General features: G+C 35.3%; 1 protein-coding gene across 1 annotated transcript in view; it reads left to right on the top strand.

Moving 5' to 3' along the window:
- Positions 1 to 23,778, top strand: part of LOC108915806 (putative polypeptide N-acetylgalactosaminyltransferase 9) — a 125,800-nt gene that overhangs the window by 8,080 nt on the left and 93,942 nt on the right. Inside the window, 2 exon segments of the mRNA XM_023455811.1 lie at positions 14,948 to 15,219; positions 16,422 to 16,738. Coding sequence (XP_023311579.1) covers positions 14,948 to 15,219; positions 16,422 to 16,738 — 589 coding nt within the window.

Genomic DNA, 23,778 nt, shown 5'->3' with positions numbered 1-23,778 from the left:
TCGGGTAAGATACTTTTTATTTCTTTCGTAAAATTGAATCAAAAAGTTGGAATCCCAAACTTCAGTACGCCCTGAAGGGCGCTGAATTTCAGATTACACTTACCTTTTCCATCAGTTTTGTTATGGCCCTTTTAAAGGACACTCTGTACCATTATTGACATCGATATGGGTGTTTCCTAAGTAAACTAAAGTATTAAAGAAAGATAAACATGTGTCCTAATGTGTTATATCGTTATTTCGTTAATAGTTCTATGCAAAGAGTACGATGTTGATATTTCCGTGAACTAAAATTGGTTCGTTGGCGCATGACGTCACATGGAGAGTGATTTAAGTAGTTCATTAATGCAGCTTTTACTAATAGTTTACGGTTACGTGTCTAATAACAGTAATCACCACAGCAATCTAAAATTTTATACAGATCAGTCTCAAGCACATGATATAAATACACAATATAATTAAATTTACACTACTATGGAAGACACACGACACGGAAGCCAAGTTATAACGATCTCCACATGACGCCATAACATAGTCGCGGAAATGCGCAATATCATAGGCTCTTGGGCTTTGTATCAGTCATCTATGTGAAGCTGAGTGGAAATCGATATTTTTACCTGTTTCGAATCCAATCACAAACACTGCCCATGCTTTTGACAGAGCAATCGCCTATAACTCTCGCTATAAATTTCACCCCAGTTTCAAATTATTCCACAAAAACGCCAGGAATGCTACAGAGTTGGGACGCGACAGCGAGTTCAAGGCCCTCAAGGGAGTAATAGTCGCCCGTATCCGGCGATCCAAACCGAACAGAGAATTCGCGGAGCCACCCCATAGTATGATCGTACGTCGACTCTGGGATTTTGCAGTTCAGTAACCAGAGGGGAAGTCTCTGACCGATGTGAGTACACTACCCGAATTCAAACGTATTGCCTTTCAATATCTTGCTTATTTAGAGGAAAATAAGTCCCAATGCCTTCTGAGACTTTCACATTACAGGTCCGAAATACCAAAAGCAGTTTTTTCCGGATTCGTTGATCAAATTTCAGCGTGAGCCGCAATGTGTAGTTGGGACTTCTATACCCCACTTGTTATATACCAATATATTTGCAAAAATGAACTCTTTTTAAATTCAGGACATTGTTAAAGAATGTGTTCTAGCGTCCAATCCTCTCGGGACTTTCTGTGTCTGTAACAAAGACCCGAAAAGGCATAAAGACAGAAATTGACACAAAAATAGTGAAAAAACTGGCCAAAGTGCAGAAAGTGTTCAAAATATTTCAGTAGAAAACAGCTCAGTTGAAAGCCTTTGTATCAAACTAGGATTATCGCGAGTTACTAGACTGATCGACCAAAGCGTGGTCAAATCTCTAAGCAGAACGACCATCCTAAATGGAGAACGACATAGTTTCATAAAATAACCCTTGACTAATTCTTTTGGCGCAAGGTTTATTCAATTAGACCACTACCAGTTTTGTAACTGTTACTCATTTTACTTCTGAAATATTGGACAATCAATTTCAGGTAGACGTAAATTATACGGACTTTATCTAAGGCGTTTGATCGACTTGGTCATGGAATGCTGTTAAAGAAATTAGTTGGATGTGGCCTGTCAGTACCACTATTTAATCTGTATAACTGTTGTCTGTCCGGCAGAAGTGCAGTATGTTGTGTTCAATGGCTTTAGATCAAATGAATACGTTGCCTCCTCTGGGTTGCCTCAAGGATGCAACTTAGGACCTCTACTATTTAATATATTCATAAATGATATAGTGATCGTTATTGTTGTTGTATATTTGCTTTACGCAGATAATCTACAATTGTATAATGAAATTCAATCCGTGACCTACTGCGTTAATCTCTTATCTTTTAAAGCTGGTTATGTTTATCTTGAAATTGACACCGAATGAATTTCTCCTTGAAGGACATAATTTTAATATTTGAGATAGAAATTGATACCCCAGTTATTTTACAAGAGTTTGGCATCATATTCCTAGAATAACATTAATCCCATAAAGATTTCATTTTATAAAAACAAAAATCCTAACAGGATGATTTTTTCAGGGTTGCTTTAGGACTGTCTCCTGAGTATCCAATCAAAAGATCACACTCGAACTCCTGGTACGACTTGCTCTATGGGGGTTGGATTCCTAAACATTTTTTAGAGCAACATAACATCAATAAAAGTTGTAGGTCTCCTCATAAAATTTGTTTGTATCTCTAATACTTAATGAGTTACTGTGCATTATATGACAAACAATTCGTTTACCAAGGACTGGTCTTGTAAACATTTTTTTTAATAACTAATAAAAGTTGGGGAGGAGTAAATGCTCTCTTCCTTTATAAAATTTTTTATTATCTTGACTACTTAATAAGTTACATCGCATTTATTTAGGCCTGATTCACGATCTGCATGAAAATCATCAACTCAGTTCTCTTTTTATGGAAGGCTCAGATGAATTCATCTCTTCCTCAACGTCGTCCGGATCGATGTTTGAACTATCATCCTGCGTGCGTGATGTAATTAATGTTCATCATCAATATCGTCATCATTGTTGTCATTTCCAAGTTCAGATAACGGCAATGGTTGTGCGGTATCGCAAGTCTCGACAACTCAGTGTTTGCACATTACGGGGCACCGTAAACCTACTTTTCGGTAACCGCAAGCTGCTCTACAGGTTATACCGCATTGGCATGAAATAAGGTTTTGGAGCTCTGCTGGAGCTGGCTCTTTTTTGGTTCTGCAAAAACATGTTTACAAGACCACCACTGCAGCGTGCGCAATTATTTTCATATAATGTGCAGGAACTCGTTAAGTATTAGAGATACAAAAAAATTTACAAGGAAAAGTTGTTCAGAATTTGATCCTCTACAACTTTTATGAAGGTCATTTTGCTGGAAAAATATGTTTAGGAAACCACTCCATAGTACAAGGAGTTCGAGTGTGATCTTTTGGTTGGATACTCTGGAGGTAGTCCCCAAGCAACCCTGATTGGAATTTTTTTTGCGACCCCTATAAGCCGAGCACAACTTTACTGGATTACATTCCGTTCTTCCATTACCTTCTATTTGTCTATTCCTGTTAATCAATGATGCAGTAGTTATAACTCAGTAAGTAGCCAGCTAGATATTTTTAATTCATCTGTTAGTACCTAGTATAAAAAATAATTTTAAATTAGTTCCGTCTTTGTAAATTGTAGAGCGTATGTGTATTTTTCATTCGCCTAGCCCTGTAATTAGTTTTAACAGTGTCGACTTTCGTAAAATATAATAAAATTAATTTCGGCTTGCTAAGTTCGTTCTAGGCATTGGCAAACATGATTTGCATACAAAACGAGATTGTTGCGCTAATTTCGGAATCCACGTCGACGGACGGGGTAAACGCGAGTAAAAAATCAATGCCGCAGCTGTCGGATTCCACTTACATTATTCATCCTAGTAGTTTATAAATGCGAACGGGTCCTCTGCTCTACGCCCAACTGTTCCGGCATACCACTCGAAGATTCCCAACATGCCCCTTTCAGACCAGAACTATGAATCCGCTGCGGCATCAGCGACTCCAGCAGGTTACCATGGACCCATAATAATTAATCAGAGACACGGACGCGGTTTTGGCCGCCGATCTTGGGTCCTTTCGATAAATTCCCGGTTCAGATTGCGCAGGATGAGGACAGCGTCGGACTGGGTTGTTTTAGAAAAGGCTTTTTCTAGTGGGACGTACCAGTTTTCTCGAATAAGATGCGACGAAAATTCTAATTGTTTAACAGTTTGTCTATTCTGATTCCAAGTTGCAATGTATCGTTTTTAAATTGAAGAGTCACAAGCAACGTCGCGATTGTGTAAAAAAATACATTGTCAATGATGGCGTAGAGGCGTGGAATTACTACATCGCAAGGAATTGATTGTAGATCCACCATCAAACATCGCAACGAATTGTAGGTCTAATGAAGACTTCTACGATCTTAGAATTCTTCAACTAGCCCATAATAACATATCTAGCAGTGCTGAAAAACTATTCTTACTATAAATGAGCCTGCTCTGGCAACTCATCACCCTCCTCGATGTCTCGATATGCCTCATACCATGGTATCCAAGCTATGGCCACGTCGTTCTGACTTCCTACTATTACTAAAGCATGCAAATAGCTGCAGCCTGAGTTTGGTCTGGTATAAATTGACAGCGTTTAGTGCTGCCTGACTGTCGGAGTAAATAACAGCTCGTTTCCAGCTGCGACTCTTGTCCATGTCTTCGATTCGTCCATATACTAGATTGGATTGGTTTCTTTAATGGCAGATCTCTTCTCATAGTTCTTTGAAAGCTGAACCTTGGAGCTCAGCGGTCATTTGGTATTCCTATAATCAGATGTGCCTTTGACTCATCGTACAGCTTTTGGTACAATATATTCCGAGCTATAATACCATATAATTACCATACGATTGTCAAGTTTTTTATGAAAAATTATTTACGACCTAGTGGACCAATACAGGTTTGCTTTGATGACCAGTGCGCTGCCGTCAATTGTACATCAGGCGGACTAGTTTACCAATACCGGACCCGCCGAATTGCTATTCGAGTATAAATTACGAGACACATCATGGTCAAAGCATAAGAAGAAATTTCAGGAGAAGTGCATACGGTCCTGTGCTTTAAGATTTACAGGTTCCAACTGACATCGTAACAAATATACTTTATGTTCTAATCTAATTTAATCTAATCCTTCTTACATTATTCTATTTTCACAATTTTTATGTGATGAATGTAGATGACCCCCATTAATTTCTTTAGATTTTCCTCCAACCCGACCCACCGAACGTCACTGTACGACCGCGGGCAAATTCGGTGATACTTTGCGAGGGTGGTTGCGGGGCGAAAAGGCCCCAATGAACCTTTTTGCTACAACCGTCGAGACGCTTATAGAACTCGACTAATTGGCGTTAGGGGAACGCCTGGGTGGCCCTTACTTCCGCATTTTATTGGGCGGCTTTACTGCGACCCCTACGTGGTGATCGCCAACTGGATGGTCATATTTTACAGTAGCAAGGGCGACTGTGTCTTTGTACAAATTATTAGGTAATTGTAAGGGTCAGTATGGATAAGTAGGGTCCTTGTAAATGGTATTATTCATAGTTGAACTGACTAGAATCAAAAACTAAGTAGATACAAGTTTTCTTCTGTTCCTTTTATTGGACTTTTATCAATCATAGTTCACTGAAGCATTTTGGCTACCAATTTTTTCAGATGGAATGGATTGACGTGAAATTTGAACTGTAGCTAGGGAATAGCCCAAGAAACAAAAGTTATATAGTGCCGGTGTGTGCTTTTATCCTAGAGGTGGATGCCACCCCTTCTGGAAGGTGGGAATTGTGCAGTCAATACTTTTTGAGTTATTTGCGCCTAAACATGTTCGTTTTTATCCCAAAAAATGCATGTTTTTGAGCCATTTTTCGTGAATATCTCAAAAACTACAAGTTTTATCAAAAAAATGACATAAGCAAAGAAATTGCTTTTTTTTATTTTTGTAGATGGTATAGAACCCGAGTTATGACTCCCAGAATTTGAAGTCTATTTCGAAGATAGCTATAATCGAAACGTTCAACGTCCAGTAGCGGAAAAATTAAAGGTTTTTCGAGAAAAACTTATATAACACCTATTAATGTTCTTGAAAAGACCTTTCAATTGAGAGGTGTTAGAAGTCGTTAGCATGAAAACTAATGAAGTTACAATGAAAATAAAATGATTGCCTTGTTTTTTGAGAAAAATCGGTATTAAAATTAATGACGACGGAAAAAAATTAAACGTATTCCTTCTGCAATTAACTTTATTTATGTATTAACAGTGGATTCTGGAAATTTGAACAATTTTAGAAGCCTAAATTTAAAAAAAAATTCATTTACTTTTGAATAAAATTTTTTATTTTTTAAAAAAATCGCATTTTTTCAAAATATTTTAAAAACTAACAAAGATATGAAAAAAATGATAGAATAAAAAATTGTAGGTTTCTCTTACTGAACAATTTGCTTTTTTAAAATTTTGCTGGGCAAAATTTGACTGAGTTATGACCGTTAGAAGCTCAATACTAAGCTCCAGGACTGCCTTTCCTGAACCCTTTTAGCTTACAAATCTAAACACAGAACTTAAAGTGCTTTAAATTCCCTACAAGATTTTATATTTATATTATTAGTTTCTTTATAAATTTTACTACAAAGTTTATGAATATCAGTGCATGTTGAGCTTTTTAATGATTTGACTGCATGTAAAATATTTTATTCAAGAACAGCATCGAAAAAAATTAACAACGGGATGTAGAAAACTGTTTGTAATATAAAAGGTCGTTATGATGAATATCAGGAAGAGATTTTATAATAGTAATCTGCAATTTTGCTGAAATAATCGTTTAATTCAGTAGGAGCAAAATTCAAGGCAAATCCTAAGCTTCCCTTTTTTCTATTTTAATTTTTCTTTGTAATTATTTATACCATTGCTATTTTTAGTTGGATCCATTAAATATTTAAAATGAGTTTGCTGATTTTTGAGAGACTTAAAATCATCGTTAAAACATGAAGCAGGTGACTTATATTTTCTAAAAGGAGTCATTTCTTTCTGTAAATGTTTATAAAAAAAACTTAAATAAAATAGGGTCTAGCTACTTTTGTATTTCTTTCTTGACTTCACGTAACGTCAGAGAATTACTTTAAATGTTTTTTAAATATGAGTTCAGATAACAAATTCTTTTTCCTTACAAAACTGATCCTCTCTGAAAAGTTTCTTTTACTATTTTTCTTCTCACTTTGTAAAACTCTCTGGTTATATACGCCATTTGAGACGTTAATCTACTCTCGCAGCTATTACCTACGGCATTGCCCACTTCCTATTGCCTTTAATTGATATGCACGCACATTTATCACAATAGAACAAAATTGGAAAATTCTCTCCCGTGAACGCCTCGACCTTCTCGCTCAATTACTTGCCAAACCGACCTAAGAACGGGTTTAATCAGTGAATTATTCATCGCCGTATGTGTGTCGAACGGCACTAAATTTAAATCAGACACACAGGCGTGTTCAGATCAAGTATATGCTTATACATAGCTTTTCCTGAACTGGTTAGTGATCATCAGCTTTAAACAAGTGCATTTCTTTCGAGGTTCAATTTTTTTTTCATTCATTTTTTCTTGGATTTCTCGCCGACAACTATTCATTTTAGACAAAAATGTAAGAGGAAAAAAGTTTTGTAATTAAATTTTGAACAAGATTTAAAAAATTGCAAAAAATGCGAACTTTTTTCAGACACTTGAATCATACCTAGGATCTTCATACTTTTTTTTCCCAATTAAACTTCTTAGTGCATAGAATCGTCACACCAAATCTCATCCAATTCGATTCGATAGTTTTTACATAATAATTGATTAATTTTTTTTTACATTTAAAATTTTTCGAAATCAAATTTCTAAAAATCTAAAACCTTTGAATACTTGAAATTTTCACCACAAAAAAAAGAGCTCCCAAGCTTTAAAGTGCTTTTTGAAAAATTCAAGTCGGACGATTAGGTGAGCCGTGGTGATTGTTTAAACATTTTCGCAATTTTCACACTTATAAACAATTGCAATAATTTAATGTTTTTTTCAAATTTTTTTTTATTTTAAAATATGGTTTGAAAGTACCCGGAAAGACGAGTATTTAAAAAAAAACTGATGATCCGCCATTATTTTCGGAGTTATAGCCCGTTAAAGTTAACCCTTATTTACATCAAAACTATAAGGGTATAAGGGCTGTTTTTTGAACTAATAGGTTTGTCATTCCGCGTACTTTCCAGATATAAATTTTCAAAATTTGCAATCACGGGCGTCCCATTTAAAATGTCATTCAAAGATATTGAAGACCGCGTGAGATCAATGAGGTATCAGTGGTGGGGCGAGCAAACACACAGCTACTCCGATCTGAATTCTGGAGTTCAAAACTGCGACGTTCCTGAAAAATTTCACTTATCTCAGCTTCTTATTTTAAATCGATGTCTCGCAACTTAAAAGATTCAATTGCGAAAATGTTTAAACAATCACCACGGCTCACCTAATCGTCCGATTTGAATTTTTCAAAAACCAATTTAAAGCTTGAGAGCTCTTCTTTTTGTGGTGAAATTTTCAAGTATTCAAAGACTTTAAATTTTTAGAAATTTGATTTTGAAATTTTTTTAATTAAAAAAAAATTAAAATTAAACAATTATTATGTAAAAACTATCGAACCGAATTGGATGAAATTTGGTGTGATGATTCTATGCACTAAGAAGTTTAATTGGGAAAAGTATGAAGATCCTAGGTATTATTCAAATGTTTGAAAAACATTGACAAATAAACTAGCATTTTTTGCAATTTTTTAAATTATTTTTCCGATTTTTGCAACAACAATAATTATTTTTCGAATTGCAACTAACTCTATTTTGTTCAAAATGTAATTACAAAACTATTTTTCCTCTTCCATTTTTGTCTAAAATGAATAGTTGCTAAGTTGTCGACGAGAAGTCCAAGAAAAAAATGATTTTTTTTACTATTTTTTTGCAATAGCAATTAAGCTTTTTTTTATTTGCATAGTAAAATTATAATTTCTGATGTTATTTAGCAGCCGTTAAAGCAAAAATCTCCGATCATATGCGTTTTACCCAACCCGAAACAGACCTGGAGTATAACGGAGTATAACTGGTATTACACCAACTATGTAATTTTCCATTTAAATCAATAAATTTCTAAGAAAAGGTATTTTTTCAGTAAATTAAATGAAAAATTTACAGAATATTTAAATTTCGCTTATGCATTATTCTAATAATGTATTATTACTAAGAATTTATTACAGAGTATTTTCAATTTTATTTTGCGTTTGCATGGGTTTAGATTCTGCAAATTGTCACGTATACCGTTGATCTAGCTGAACCTGTATATTTAGGAAAGGGCCTCGTTAGTGTAAGTTAAATGGTGCCGTTATTCGGTGTTCCTTCGCTGACTGCGCCGTTTATCAGTTACTATAATAATAACGTAATTAAAATAATTTCCGGTTGGGAAAACGGCGGCGGAATTCGAATGAATCAGGGCCCGTACGTACGCCAGTAATTTAATTGGAATTCCCCGCAGAGAGGTTTCCTTTGTTCTTGTCGTCTAGGTCCATGTGGGACAGCAAGGGGCTCGATTAAGTCGGGACGAGGAACCCCGCAAAAAAGATTTTGGATACTTTGATTAGTTTATACGAACAATGTCAATTTAATCATAAATCAGAAGCCGTAGTAGTAAATTCAATGGTTCATAATTTAGATAGTGAAAGGTGTAGAAAAAAGCAGATTTAGAAATGGAATTTTTATAATAGTATATAAAATCTATAAAGTAATTATGTAAAATTACTCTCATCCTGAATGTAATTTGACATTTGATGTGGGTTAAAACTTTTATCAATTTCCCAGAAGGAGAGCTGTCTTATAATTATAACAAATGCTTACACAACGAATACTTTTACAGTTACAAAGTTAAAGCAATTATTGTTATTTTAGTAAGTAAATCAGTTGTAAATTGCAAGTTGAATTACAGTTATTAGCGTCACCTTCTAATATACAGGGTGTCCGTAAATTTCACCGACAGCGTTTGACTGCATATTCACGACGATAAATAAATACGATCCACTACACACACTACGGACACTTCATAATTGTCATGGGTAAATGCAAAATTGAATGCCTTTTGACTGGTATAAGCTAAAAATATTTTCTATACATGGCCCACATGATTCCAGACAACTTTTATTAAAACCATTTTTTATAAATTTGACAGTTACAGAGTTACAGAAGAATCTCTCTTAGGTGGAACACCCGGTATAAATACGAGTATATGCATTCACGATTGTTTCTCTTCGCTTGTTGTTGACGAATTTCTCCAAACATATATGCAAAATCTTCGAAAAAGATGGCAATAATTCGAATAAGCTGGAAATACTTCTTAAACCATCAAGTTCTTTGCAATACCTCGAAATAACTCAAAAACATCAAAAGCTTCGAAAAACCTTAAAAACCCCTATACATATACTTTAAAATATCTCAAATACTTCAAAATACCTTGAAGAATCTTGTATTGTGTCAAAATACCTCTAAATTTTCCTGATTTTTTAAATGCACTGATATACCTTGAACATTGCAATACCTCAAAATACTTTGGATACACCTCGAAAACTTTGAAACACTCATACCCCATCTATAAATTCGTGGAAATATCTTAAAAACTGTCAAAATGAATCCTTTAAAATTGGTCGTAATACTTCAGAAATCTCTAAAAACAGAATATTTAGAAATATCTAAAATACTTCAAAGATTTCTTTGACTTCAAGCGGTCGACCCTTTGACATTGACTTTTGCCATCGGGCCATTCTTTCATTCTTTGACCTTCGACTTTCGATCGTTGGCCTTCAAGCTTTAACTTGTGATTTTAGCCTCCTGTAATTAATCTTTGACTGTTGACTTTTGAAAGAATGTACTTGCATTTTGGTTCTTTAACATATTTATTGTATTCTTTAACATATTTATTGTATTCCAAAGCCATCTTAGTCTATTTTTAATATTTTTTGGAACCGTACTTTGAAGTTGTTTGTTTGAATGCATTTTGAAGTGTTTGGATGTGTTTCGTAGTTTTCGAGAGGTTTCGAAGTATTTAGAGGTTCTCTAAGTATAGCAAGCTATTTTGAAATACTTCGAAGTGGTCGGTGTATGTATTGCGAAATTTTTAACGTCTTTCAAAATATTTCCTGGTGTTTGCTTATACGTCCAAAGTATTTTGAATACGTTGGACATATTTTGAAGTACCTATTTTTTTTTAGAGATATTTCGATGTATTTAGAAAGGTTTGAGTTAGCATTCTTATATTGGCTAGCTAATTTTAGTTCTCCTTTTTTTAAGTTACATCCAAATCTTAGGTTTAGACCTCTGTATAAGCTAAAATCTTCTGCTTAGGTTGTTTTTAATAATAATTTCAAATTGTATTAGGTATACATTAAAACAAAAGCTTTACAATTTTTCAAAAATGGTCATCAAAACAGCTATAAAGTATAACATATAATAACAGTAACAGTACCTATTTTCTTATTTTATTAGCTAGTTATTTTTCTTCGTAGGAAAGTAATTGGGAAATACAACAGTATACAAGATATTTTATTTAAAAATTAAGTGAAAATTTAATAATTTTGTAAAGCACTCTTTTATACAGGATATTTAAAATGTAAATAAATCGAGGTGCGAAAACTCGATTAGCAGAACTATTTTTTTAAAATAGAATTTTTTATACTTAGAGACTCACCGTATTAATACGAAGAAAACTTTTTTTAGAGAATTTTATATGTATTTTTTGACACCAACTAACTTACCACACTAATACGATGAAAACTTTTTGGGACTGCTGACTCCAACGACAGCTCTGCCTCTGTTTGCAGTTATTGGTACATACCTATTTGAAAATCGTAGTACATAAATATGTGCAGCTAACTCAACGTTTCCATTTATTAACACCATGTCCATGTTTCATTGTTACTGTACTGACGGGCCACAGTATGTTTATTTGCAATCACTAATACATATAACACAGGCATACTGTCCTTTCACAAAAATAAAACCTACCTAAAACTGAATTAGCAGTTTTTCTGTTTACTATAAAAAAATTGGAACGAGAAAAGGGAACTACACCATTTACGACCACAACTATTCATCTCTTTTGATGCAGTATGTAAGTCAAGGACGCAATAAGTTTTAGTACCTAATTTTGATTATTGGAAATGCTTATTGTTAATGATTCTGCTACTATAAAATCTTGGATCTGTATTCAGTTTGCCCTCCCTGTACGCCCTACTACCAACATTATCGGAAGCGAGGAAACTTCCGGGTTTTCTCGCGCGCGTCACTCACCCAACAATCCACCCCTCGTTCTCACTTCTCTATTTAGGGCTTCCTTGCGTTCCGAGTCGGCTGTGCCGGTACGTTATGATCAAGCGAGAGACCGAAATATGCGTGGAAATAATGGGAAGGCAGTGATTTCGCACCGACGAGCCGAGTTATTAACGCCGAAATGTGTTCATCGCGAACGTCGCTTGCCAGTCGAAACATAAAATCGCCCTAATGAAAGTTAATTAGGACTGCGAGTGTGGAATTGATGGCTGGCAATTTGCGTCGCGTTGGCGTATTGAATGGATTGCCACGGAAAGTAAAAGCGGTGTGCATGTAAGCCTAAAGGAGGACGGTGACTTGAGATGCATCAAAAGAACGACGCTAAACGTTAATAAAACCGCGACGGCGAAATATTTGAGGTGACCGCAGAAAAGTAAACAAAATGTTTTCTACGGCCACTATCTAAAATGCGCTTTCCCGCACTACTTCTGCGTAGACTAAATAATTTCTCACAAAACGCAAAACACGATGAAAATTGACATATCAGTTTGTGTCGGAGTTCAGTCTGTTGAAGTCGCTCAGACTTCAGGAGTTGCGCAGGGTTCTATTTTTGGACCTTTCAGAGCTCATGAAGCAGGCTCTGAAATGAAGAGATGACTGGTGTAAGGGTGCAAGCACTGTCAGTAAACCCTGACAATTGGGTTGGACTCTCTGAACCTATATTAGGAAGAGGTGCATTCGGCTTTTCAAAGAGGTCAAATATCTAGGATTAATAATGGATGATAATCTTACCTGGAACACACACTTGGAAAAAGTGGTGTGTAAGACGAAGTAGACATTGTGTGAATACCGTCGCCTTATTGGTAGAACCTGGGATGAAGCCAAAGATGTATACATTGGTAGTAAGACGTGGAATTTATGGCGCTGTGGTATGGTGACAAAAGACACAACAGACCACGGCGAGGGAAAAACTGAATAGAATCCAGAGACTGGCCTGTTTAGGTATAACGGGAGCGATGACATCGATCCCGACAGTTGCGCCAGAAAGAGAAGTGTGGCTAGCAGCATACCGACTCAGGAAGAATAAAGATTGGAGGGGTAGTCCCTATTCCAGGATCATGGACATACCATATTGGATCCAAGTCTTGGGATGATATCCGACAAGATGGTTCCAAGATTTCACTTCCACAAACCATTTGAGACTCGAATACAAGATCAAAGCAAATGGAAGGAAAAGTTTCATATCATGGAAATATGGAGCCTCTTATGGTTTACGGATAGATCCAAAAATACCAGAAGAACGGGTGCATATGGATGGGGTGCAAGCTGCAGTCTGGGTAGGTTTCCCAAGCAGAAAATTTCGCGGTAATGGTTTAGTAGAGAGAGTTTATAAACACAAACCTATATTCTCTGGCAAGCTGCAATTAAAACTTTACTTGTGTGGGGATGTTTACAAATGCTCACTGGACTGGCTACCACTAATACAGTTCGACTGTGTTGGGTGCCAGGACACAAAGGCGTTAATGCTAACGAGAAAGCGAATGAACTTGCTAGGAAGGGATCTGAAACAGAGTTCATCGGCCCGGAGCCCTTCTACGGTACATCTCCCGGTGTGGTCAGAGGGGCTCTGGGCAAATAGACTGAGACAGAACACAGGAAATACTGAACTTCAAGGTCAAGGCAAAGCCAATCGAAGGGATTTATGAAGTATCCTTTAAAGGTAAGAACAAATGAGTCGCTGGGACACACAATAGGCCTGACAATGCCGCGGTGCCATAGCATTTGATTAGAACCAACCACTAGAAAAAGAAGAAGAAGAAACTTGAATATGAAATCTCTAGTAAATTTAAATATTTTTTGAAAAAGAAAAGTTATTCGATATACAAATATCAGCGAAACATGAAAACACTCTTCATCTCTCAAATGAATATATCTAGATGCAATTTTCGCCGTTCATTTTTTCACGAGAATTAAGTCATTGATAGTCATACTTTTTTTGTTTATCACCTCGAGAATACAAGAAATCTTCCAAATGTGTCAAAATCGGCCCACATTTTACGATGGGTGTATAAAATCTAATGTTTTTACACTAATTCCTAGAGTATATTTATAAAAAGAATATTTACAGTGCAATTAAAAGAGAAACAAAATACAAACCACTGGAAATTATTGAGAGAAATATGTTTGTACCATCAGAAAGTTATCTGAAAATGTAGGCAACGGTTTCAGATGACAACTACCGTAATTATAACAAAATTATGAATATTCATGACAATAAAAATGAAATCAATTAAGTGTAAATGACAACTATTACATTTCCAGGCATAGCCTGTGGTATATTGCCAGTATTTAAAACAATATAATTTATATACCATTAATAATGTGCAATTCATCCTAATTTTTATATTTTGTATAACATAAAATACTATGTAAATTTCGCAGGTTTTATTGAAAAAAAAAAATGAAATATTCAACTAATATTCGCAATTTCTCATGCGGAATACAAAGTAGGGAAATTTTTACTTTAAATTGTATGTGAGCACGAATCCGCAAAGCCTTTTAGCCATTGTGACAGACTTTTGGGTTTTTATAGATCATTTTGCCTAACCTTGAAATTCATTTGCAATTCATAACTATTCAGAGCTATCGACACACACTTGCGACAAAGACCGATTTTTTATTCAAAATATTTAGTGGTTAAATATTTGCACATGTATCCGAAATACAACTTAACAATGACAACACTATATTTCATTGTTGGAAAGCAATATTCCACTTCAAACAATCATAGAGACCTTAAAAAGTACTCTTTATTTGTTTATATCGATATAAATAGTTTTTCACAACGTCGCCGTACAATATAGTTCTATTTCATTAAATCTGAGATCTACTTTTGGATATATATGATGAAGACAAAGTCCAAACTCATAAAAAAAATTGATACTACCTTGAAGGTACTTTGTTTAATAAGTAAAGTATTTGCGTTAGGTACTTGAAGAACATATTGTTTACGTAGATACATCATTTCAACACCTGTTCTCTTTGATTCTAGGTGCAAAGCTCCAGGTCGTTACCAGGACAACCTCCCGTCAACCTCTGTGATCATCTGCTTCCACAACGAGGCGTGGTCGGTGCTGCTGAGGACGGTCCACTCGGTGTTAGACCGGTCGCCCAACCACCTCATCGAGGAGGTCATCCTTGTGGACGACTACTCCGACATGCCCCACACAAAGCAGCAGTTGGAGGACTACTGGTCCAACGAACCCAAAGTCAAGATCATCAGGGCCAACAGGAGGGAAGGGCTAATCAGGGCGAGATTATTGGGTAAGGCTTGCGGGTTATTGTACTGGTAATACCCTTTTAAGTCTAGCACCCGTCGCAGATACTGGCCCCTTGCAGTAGTTGAACTGGCTGCTACAGTCTTCTAGATCCAATTTTGTTTGTTCACCTGGCTTTTTTGACCCAATGGTGCACAGAATTTTTAATTGCTCTTCGCAAGGTATTCCTCAGATAGACTAATTCTATTCAGATGTCCTTTTAAACCACAATGGTCTTTTTGTTAGGAGACCTGCCATTGTGTGTAACTGATTCCTGCTTAATCACAGCAGTTATTCGTCTTCTTTTTTGATGGTTGTTTGGTTTCCCATATTGGTACCAGAGCAAATTGCGTTAGTATCTCTTGAATCATTGATTTCCAGCAGTATATACCGCACTGTTACTAGGTTCCTCTTATTGGCAGAACCAAAAGAAGCTGTCTTCTACCAAGCCTGAATCAGCAGTCTTACATTTGTTCTTATTTATCTGCAACTTATACTCAATAGATCCTTTGTCAGATTCGCCTTGCTTCTCCCCAGATATTTCTTGTCTTAATTTTTAGGTCCTATATTTCATCCAGTCCAACATAGGTATCTTGAGGCAGTTAGCAATGCTGTATAAAAGTCGTATAAAAACTTGCTTTGGCTAACTAATCAATCTTTTCCTTGTCTGAAGTCATTCTATAGTATCCAAACTAACATCACATTGTTTTCAGCTCCTAACCTTATTAAAGCATTCAAACAACCTGTGTCAATCTTTATTCTGCCTGAATCAATGTAAGTAACAGTTCATTAGTTTTCCACCTTTCTCCTTTTTAATTTCGTTGTGTAGTATCCAATAACTGTCATTACTGCCGAAAAACTTTCCCAGTATAAGAGCCACTTCAACTTATTAGTGTATACATATATAATTGATAGAAGTTTTGTTGTAATCCATAACATAGAGCCTAGCTTCTCTTTAAATGAAGGTATTTCATGGTACTAAGAAAGAAGCCTTAAATTAATTACCATTTAAAAGCTTTTCCGTTCTACCCCCACAATGTCTTCAATCACGATACAGTTAACTTTAAAACGCATTCGTTGATAAACAGGAAATACTTGAAGTCAAAATAAGCTCATACTGGTTGCTCTCTTCAAACGTTCAGCGATAATTCTTTGGTGAACCCATTTTTGTGTCCATCGAAGACAGGAATAAACATCGTCTTCCTCCAGGTGCTACCGGCGCCAAGGGACAGGTCCTCACCTACCTGGATTCCCACTGCGAATGCACCACGGGCTGGTTGGAACCTCTCCTCGATCGGATCGCCCGAGACCCCACCACCGTGGTGTGCCCGGTGATAGACGTCATCGACGACACCACCCTGGAGTACCACTACCACGATAGCGGCGGCGTCAACGTCGGCGGTTTCGACTGGAACCTGCAGTTCAACTGGCACGCGGTGCCCGAACACGAGAAGAAGAGGCATAAGAACCCGGCTGAGCCCGTGTGGAGTCCTACCATGGCGGGAGGGCTCTTCAGTATTGATAGGGTGAGTTTTTTAGTCTTATTAACTACTTCGCAATAAGGAGTTATTCAATATATTACGTTCATTTGGTGTGCCTCAATATCTCCGCCAGAGGGTGGCAGATTTTTATGCCAATAAGTGTAACACCCCATATCTCGTACACAATCATATTTATAGGAACTTTTTTAACGATTGCTGATTTAGGATCTACAATCTAACATTAAAGTTTGACGCCTAATATATTATACTTATTGGTTATAAAATTCTCTACGGAACCAAAATCTCTTTATGACTAAATTACAAAGTATAGGACTATTATAGAATTAATTTGAATAGAGCGGCTATTGCAGAGATAATAAAACAAACCCAACGTTAAAATTATTTACACGAAATTAAACGCAATCTTGGTGCTTGATTCTCAACGGAACGAAATTACTTGGTATATTCCCATTATTCAGGGTAATATTAAAGAATAACATTGGAAATTCCCACGCTCTCTTCCTGCGAGCATTCCTGGCGAATTCCGTCGCCGCCCGAGATTGCCAGGTTACTAATAATACCTGGCCTTAAATAAGCGGAGATTGTAATAAAACGACAGCAAAGCAATTAAAAATATCTTAATATTATGCCTTTTAATAGCACCGGTTTCTGTTACACGTTTTTAAAACTGTAACAGGTTTTGATTGGGGACTGTAGAAACAGCTAAAACTCATAAAATTATAATTATACGGGGTTTATCATGTACTTTAAAATAAGTACATGAACAATGTCAGCTCAGAGATTTCTTTTTCTAATTTATAAAAAATTACGTATAGTGTACCTCTGTACTCTTATTTAAAATTAAACCTTTTTCACATTTTAGCGCGAAAAAAAAATATCTGTAGTCTGAAAATTAATACTATGAAATATCTTGAAATGTGCTCGAAATGTGTAAGCCCAAACATTTAGTTTTTGTTTTATTTTTCGCTTTTCTCTTTTATTTTCGCTAATTTTCCTGGTGTAATATACCTATAAAGCATATCTGAATTGTGATAGTTTTTAAATTAAGAAATTTTATTCAAATTTGGTACAGAGGGGTTTCTGGGGAAGGTAAATTAGAATAAATAACTAACTTTTAAATAAAATAATCGCTATTATAATTTGGTTATATCAGTTTGCTAAAATAACAGAAAAATAAAGGTGGCTCCATGAAAAGTGAAACATAGTGTGACGTCTGGTTTTAACACCCTTTATTATCGCAAAAGGGAAGATTTCACTCATACTACACATTCAACAATCTCTTGACTGATTTCTTTGACGTTAAGGATTATTTCTTTAATTTTTTTTCAGTGGAAAAATGTTCAATCAAGCAAAAATAGCAAGTTAAAATCTATTTGTGGCGTTAAGGCATTTTTCAATACCTGAAATATATGCAGGGTGGTCCAGATTTTAATAGAAAAACTTCGGGAAAGTACTAAACAGCAAAAATTTAACATCACTTTGCTCTATGAACATAGGCGCAGAAAGCCACCGTTTCTGAGATACAGGGTGTGGAAATTAACAAAAATAAAACAATTTTTTTAAATATATTGAAAACCACTTCATCAAATTTATCCAAATTTGATACAATTTTTTTTTAATAATTCTCCTAGTTCTATGTGCATACAGTCCAAATTCAAAAACCAGTGGCGGAGAAACAAGGATATCGTTTCCCTATTTAAAGTAAAACTTCTACGCCACTGAATTAATTGGTAATATGAATATATTTTATAATGGTCTGAAACATTCCGGATGAAAAAAATTCTTTTATTTTTGTCGAAAAGTGAATGGTTTACGAGTTATGAAACATATTATTCAAGTAAACATCTTGCCTAGACTAAATTCCGATCGGTTTTTAATTTTTTTGGAAAATAACCTCTTCCATTTAATGGAGGACGTACCCTCGGTCCAACGAATAGGGACCTGGTTTCAAATGGATATGGCGCCAGCACATTCTGGCCAAGTAGTTCGTGAATGGCTGACAAACAACTACCAAAACAGATGGATTGGTCGGAATGGCCCTATACCTTGTCCACCTAGATCACCTGATCTAAATATTTTAGATTATTTTAATTGGGAGTAACTTAAAAAATGATGCCGTTCCTATAGCAAATAGAAACCAGCTAGTGCAAAGGCTAAATGGAGCCTGCACTAATTTGAAACAAAATCCAGTTTTAATAAGAGCTGCTGTGAATTCTATAACCAAAAGATGCCAAAAGTGCACTGAGTTTGGAGATGGACACTTCGAATGATTGATTTAATTTATTTGTTTTTCATATAACTTTACTTGTTGTTCGTGTTACTTGAAAGTTGAGCTATGTTTGCTCTGCTAGTGAAAAATGTGTATCAAATTTGGATAAATCTAAAGTGGTTTCCCAGTTATTTAAAAAATTTGTTTTATTTTTGATCATTTCAATGCCCTTTATCTCATAAACGTTGGCTTTCTGCGCCTAGTAAATAGAGCAAAGTGATATTAATTTTTGTTGTATAATACTTACGATATCCTTGTTTCTCCGCCACTGGTTTTTGAATTTGGACTGTGTACATACAGAACTAGGAGAAATATTTGAAAAAAAAAATGTGTACCAAATTTGGATAAATTTGATGAAGCGGTTTTCTAGATATTTAAAAAAATTGTTTTAGTTTCGTTAATTTCAACGCCCTGTATCTCATAAATGGTGGCTTTCTGCGCCTATGTTCACAGAGCAAAGTGATGTTAATTTTGGTTGTTTAGCACTTTCCTGAGGTTTGTCTATTAAAATCTAGACCACCCTGTATAATAAAATTAAAAAGAAATAATCTAATCAATGAAAATAAGATTAAGTCAGGGGAAAGCCTTGATATGCTTTTTTCTGCCTATTTTAAAATCTCATTATGTGAATCAATGTTACAGGTTATAGTCTTATAATTTCCCGTAATAGAAAGATTTGAAAAACAAACCATGTACTGAAATTTAGAGGGATGGCTGTATGCTCGAGTAACTGTAGCCGACATCACACACCGCTATCCTCAGTGTGCACTCCCGAAGTGGCAGAATTAAATCCCGAAAAAATAATGTGTATTCTTTGATCGTTGTTTCTTTGTCCCCACAGGCAAGGCGGTAAATTTCCCGCTATTGCGTTACACAATGGAAAAATCGAGGGATATACGGATTTTACACGGGGCCGAATCGTAAATTTAACTTTATTGGGTATCGGGTGGCTTTCAGTTTTACTTTTGTTTGCCGTGCGCCGTAGAGATACGGTTTCCTATTGATAATTCTGTTTGGCCAATATATTAGGGGGCACCGACGTTGAAATGTTGCCGGGGTGTGGGCGACGCTAGGGGGGAGCGCTTAGTTTTTCCACGAAATACACAGAGGGACCCATTTTCTTTACATGAGATCTAAGTGTGTCCCAGAAACGGTCAATACAATTTTTAGGATATTTCCTAAATTTACTACTGATGAAGCTGTGATTCTAAGTATTACTCCGTGCTTTTTTTATTAATTTTATAAAAAAATAAGAAATCAAACATTTAAACGAAGTTAGCAAAAAATAAACTAGTGGAAAAAATTAAGGGATAAAAAAAAAATCTAAATCTAAATTTGGAGCTTGAAGTTTCTAATTCGAAATTTTTTTCGATCTTATTTTTAGTGACTTGAAAAAAAATTTTCCAACTTAACCACCTTATGGATTAGATAGGTTGTTCATTTAGCTTCAATTTCTTTTTTTTGGTCTCGATATGACCATTTCTCGCTGAGCTATCGGGCTTTCAATGAAAATGGATCATTTTCTCTTTGTTCATCGATATCTCAGAAACCAATGGTTGCACAGAAAATCGACGGTGAGTTTCAGAAACTTGAATGAATTCTCTACAAGGTCCTGGTTTTTTAGAAAAAATTTTTTTTTTATCCTTAACATGACTGAAAAATCGTACTAGGACTTTTAGGAGTCTTCTAGAAAATCACGTTCCACATTGAGAATATTGGGAAAATAACTAATGTTAAGTGTGCCTTTTACAGGTCATTGTACCCCTAAAAGCCCTACAGGGTTTCAATTCGATCCATCAAGCCGTTTTTTTGTTTCATTCGATTGAATTTTTTAAAAAATTAAAGGATCACGTTTTTTTCCTTTAAATGCTCATAATCTGTAAAAAAATGAAAAAAACATTTTCAAACGCTTTCTGCAATAAGAATGTAAAAAAAATTTCGTTAAATTTTGTAAAATTGTTAATTATTACTACCTATTTTTTGAATTACAAAAAATTTTCGAAACGTTAGCAAAATTTTTGTTTTGTTCATAAAAAGTCATTTTTCTTGAAAACGGTTGACTTTAAAGCAATTAACCAAGAGAACTCTTTTTGTGTAAAATTCATCTGCGCTTTAGAATTTGCTGTCAAATGCCAATTTTTTCCAGTGGCGTAAAAGTTAAAAGGGAAAAACCCTTACGATACCTTAAAATGTCCCCCACTGACACGTCCAATGAATTCGAGAAGGATGTCCTGTAGTTCAAACGATATTGGCAAAAAAAACTAAAAAAAAATTTGACACCGTGTATCTCGAAAACGAAAGCCCGGAGAGAAAAATGGAAGAGGAAAACAATGTTTCTTTTTTTCACGAGGAATTTACAGTTTTCCGTTGCGACACTTATTTAGGAACACCCTGTATATCTGTTTTGTTTTCCACTTGAATAGTTTTTATATGTTAATAATTTTATAGCGAATTTTTTTTTTTAGTCAGTATAGTATGAATTGTTTTGTTTGCTAACTACGCTCGAAATTATTGGTTCTAAAGAAATCAAGGGATAATCTAATTTTAGATGATTTATTAACGAGTTATTTTTTAGCATGCATAATTTAGAAAAATGTTTAGAATCAATTTGTAGTTACTTACACCTTTAAAGTGGCGTAAAATTAATATTTCACAATGTAAAGCCAAAAATAAAATAATAATAAGTGAAAAAGTCATGTGTATCCTTTAAGCCGTCAGTTGAGGCCTCTCACTTATTTTCGGAGTGATTGTATGAATTATTTTTTGAGTAAATTTTGTTTCGAAATTCTCTGGGAATAGTGAAAATATTTTTTTATACGACTGCCTTGCAAAAGGGGGTTTTGCGCACGGAAAACACGCTCTGAAAACGGTATTTTGCACACGCCGTGTGCTAAACATTTTGCACACGGCTATGTCATCTTTGCACACGCGTCTCCAGATTGTGATTTTTGTTTGATGTTGTCACCCAAATTATGCAATGTTTCAAGTTGGCTGAGCTTCATAGCAACCGTCACGGCTCCTTTATTTTGTTGATTAGATACTTCAAAAATTTTTGAATTCCCGAAGTTTGGGTGTGAAAATGTGTGATTCTGAAGAGATTTTACAGAAAGCAAGCGAAATATGTTCGGAACTGCTGCCCACAAAATCCAGAAGCAGGTATGAAGCTGAGTTAAGCCTTTATTTATGAACTGGCGACTAGCCAAAAATGTCCAAACTTTGTCAGAAAACGCAGTAATGGTGTATTTTGAAGAACTATCTAAGAAATATAAATCTTCGACGTTGTGGACGATTTTTTCGATGCTCAAGTCAACGTTAAGTGCCAATCACAACATAGATCTTGAAAGCTATAAAAAGTTGCAAGCGCTAATCAAACGAAAATCCGAAAACTACGTCCCAAAGAAGTCCCTAATCCTCACAGAAGATGATTTTTGCCGGTTTTCGACGAAAGCATCAGACGATAAATATTTACTTATCAAGGCGGTGGTGGCAGTTGGACTATCTGGGGCATGTCGAAGGGAGGAATTATGTTATCTCAAAATAGAAGACACCAAAGATTTCGGCAGTGCTATGCTGATTAAACTGAAGAATACAAAAAAAGTACTCCCAAGGTGTTTTACAATTACAGGAAACCTTTACACTATCTTAAAAAAGTACTGTGCTCTTCGTCCTCCTAATCTGAAGACAGGCAGTTTTTTTTTAACTATCAAAACGGAAAATGTTCAAGCCAAAACGTTGGCATCAACAAAATTGGAAACATGGCTAGGGAAATCGCCAAGTTTTTGATGCTAGAGAATCCAGAAAGTTACACGGGACATTGTTTTCGGCGTTCATCGGCCACAATTTTAGTCAATTCTGGCTCAAATCTGCTTGCCCTCAAACGCCATGGAGGGTGGAAATCCAGTACAGTTTCCGAAGGCTACATTGATGACTGTTTGACAAATAAAATGGAAGTTTCGAAAAAGATAGAGTCTTCAGTGTCTTCTGCTGCCACAGAACCAGAACAACGATCGTCTACTGGAATACAACAAGAAAACAACGACCGCACGCTGAAAAACTGCACTAAAAACACGACACCAAAAATATTCTCTATTACTTACCGAAAACAACGTGCACAATAATAGTGCTTTTCCCAGCGTAACCTTGAAGGAATGTTCAAATGTTACGAGTTAAATTAAAAGTTGTATTTAATTTATTTTGTTAATGCGCTGGCAATTTTAGTAATAAAAACGATTTAAATTAAAATTTAATATGTCTCACTCGTGTGCAGAGTCGTTTTCAAACCTTGTTGTTTAATATACTATTTCAGAGATTGTGAAAATAATCTCAGCAGTTAAGTAACAACTAAATTTTTCAACATTACCGGCACAAACATGAGCCTTTTTTAAATGCATACCAGCTTTTGAAAGACTTATGGCTTGATTGGAAAATATACAAATTTTAAGTATCATTTCTATATTAACAAGTACAACAACACTGTACTCAGAATACTTTTCCAAACATAGAAAATCGTGATTAGTTCTACCCCTTACAGGGGAAAATCAAGAAATTATCGAGCGCAGGCTTTTTTTTATTTAAAAGAAAATATGTACGTAATTTTATTTTTATAAGTTTAAATAAAAACTGATTTTTTTTACATGAAAATCATTCCTTCATCTTCAGTGACGAACCACCTTAAGTTTTCCGCATTTATTATTTTACACTCTGCATACTGATATAGAAAATCCACGAAAATCAACTTTGAAATTGTAGTGCATTTTTAGTAGTGCGCTAATTTTGATATTTTTGACGTAACTGC

Source organism: Anoplophora glabripennis, unplaced genomic scaffold (genome assembly GCF_000390285.2).
Source record: "Anoplophora glabripennis isolate ALB-LARVAE unplaced genomic scaffold, Agla_2.0 scaffold950, whole genome shotgun sequence".
NCBI lineage: Eukaryota > Metazoa > Arthropoda > Insecta > Coleoptera > Cerambycidae > Anoplophora > Anoplophora glabripennis.
The sequence above is the reverse complement of the archived record's forward strand: the minus strand, read 5'-3'. Positions and strand labels throughout refer to the sequence as shown.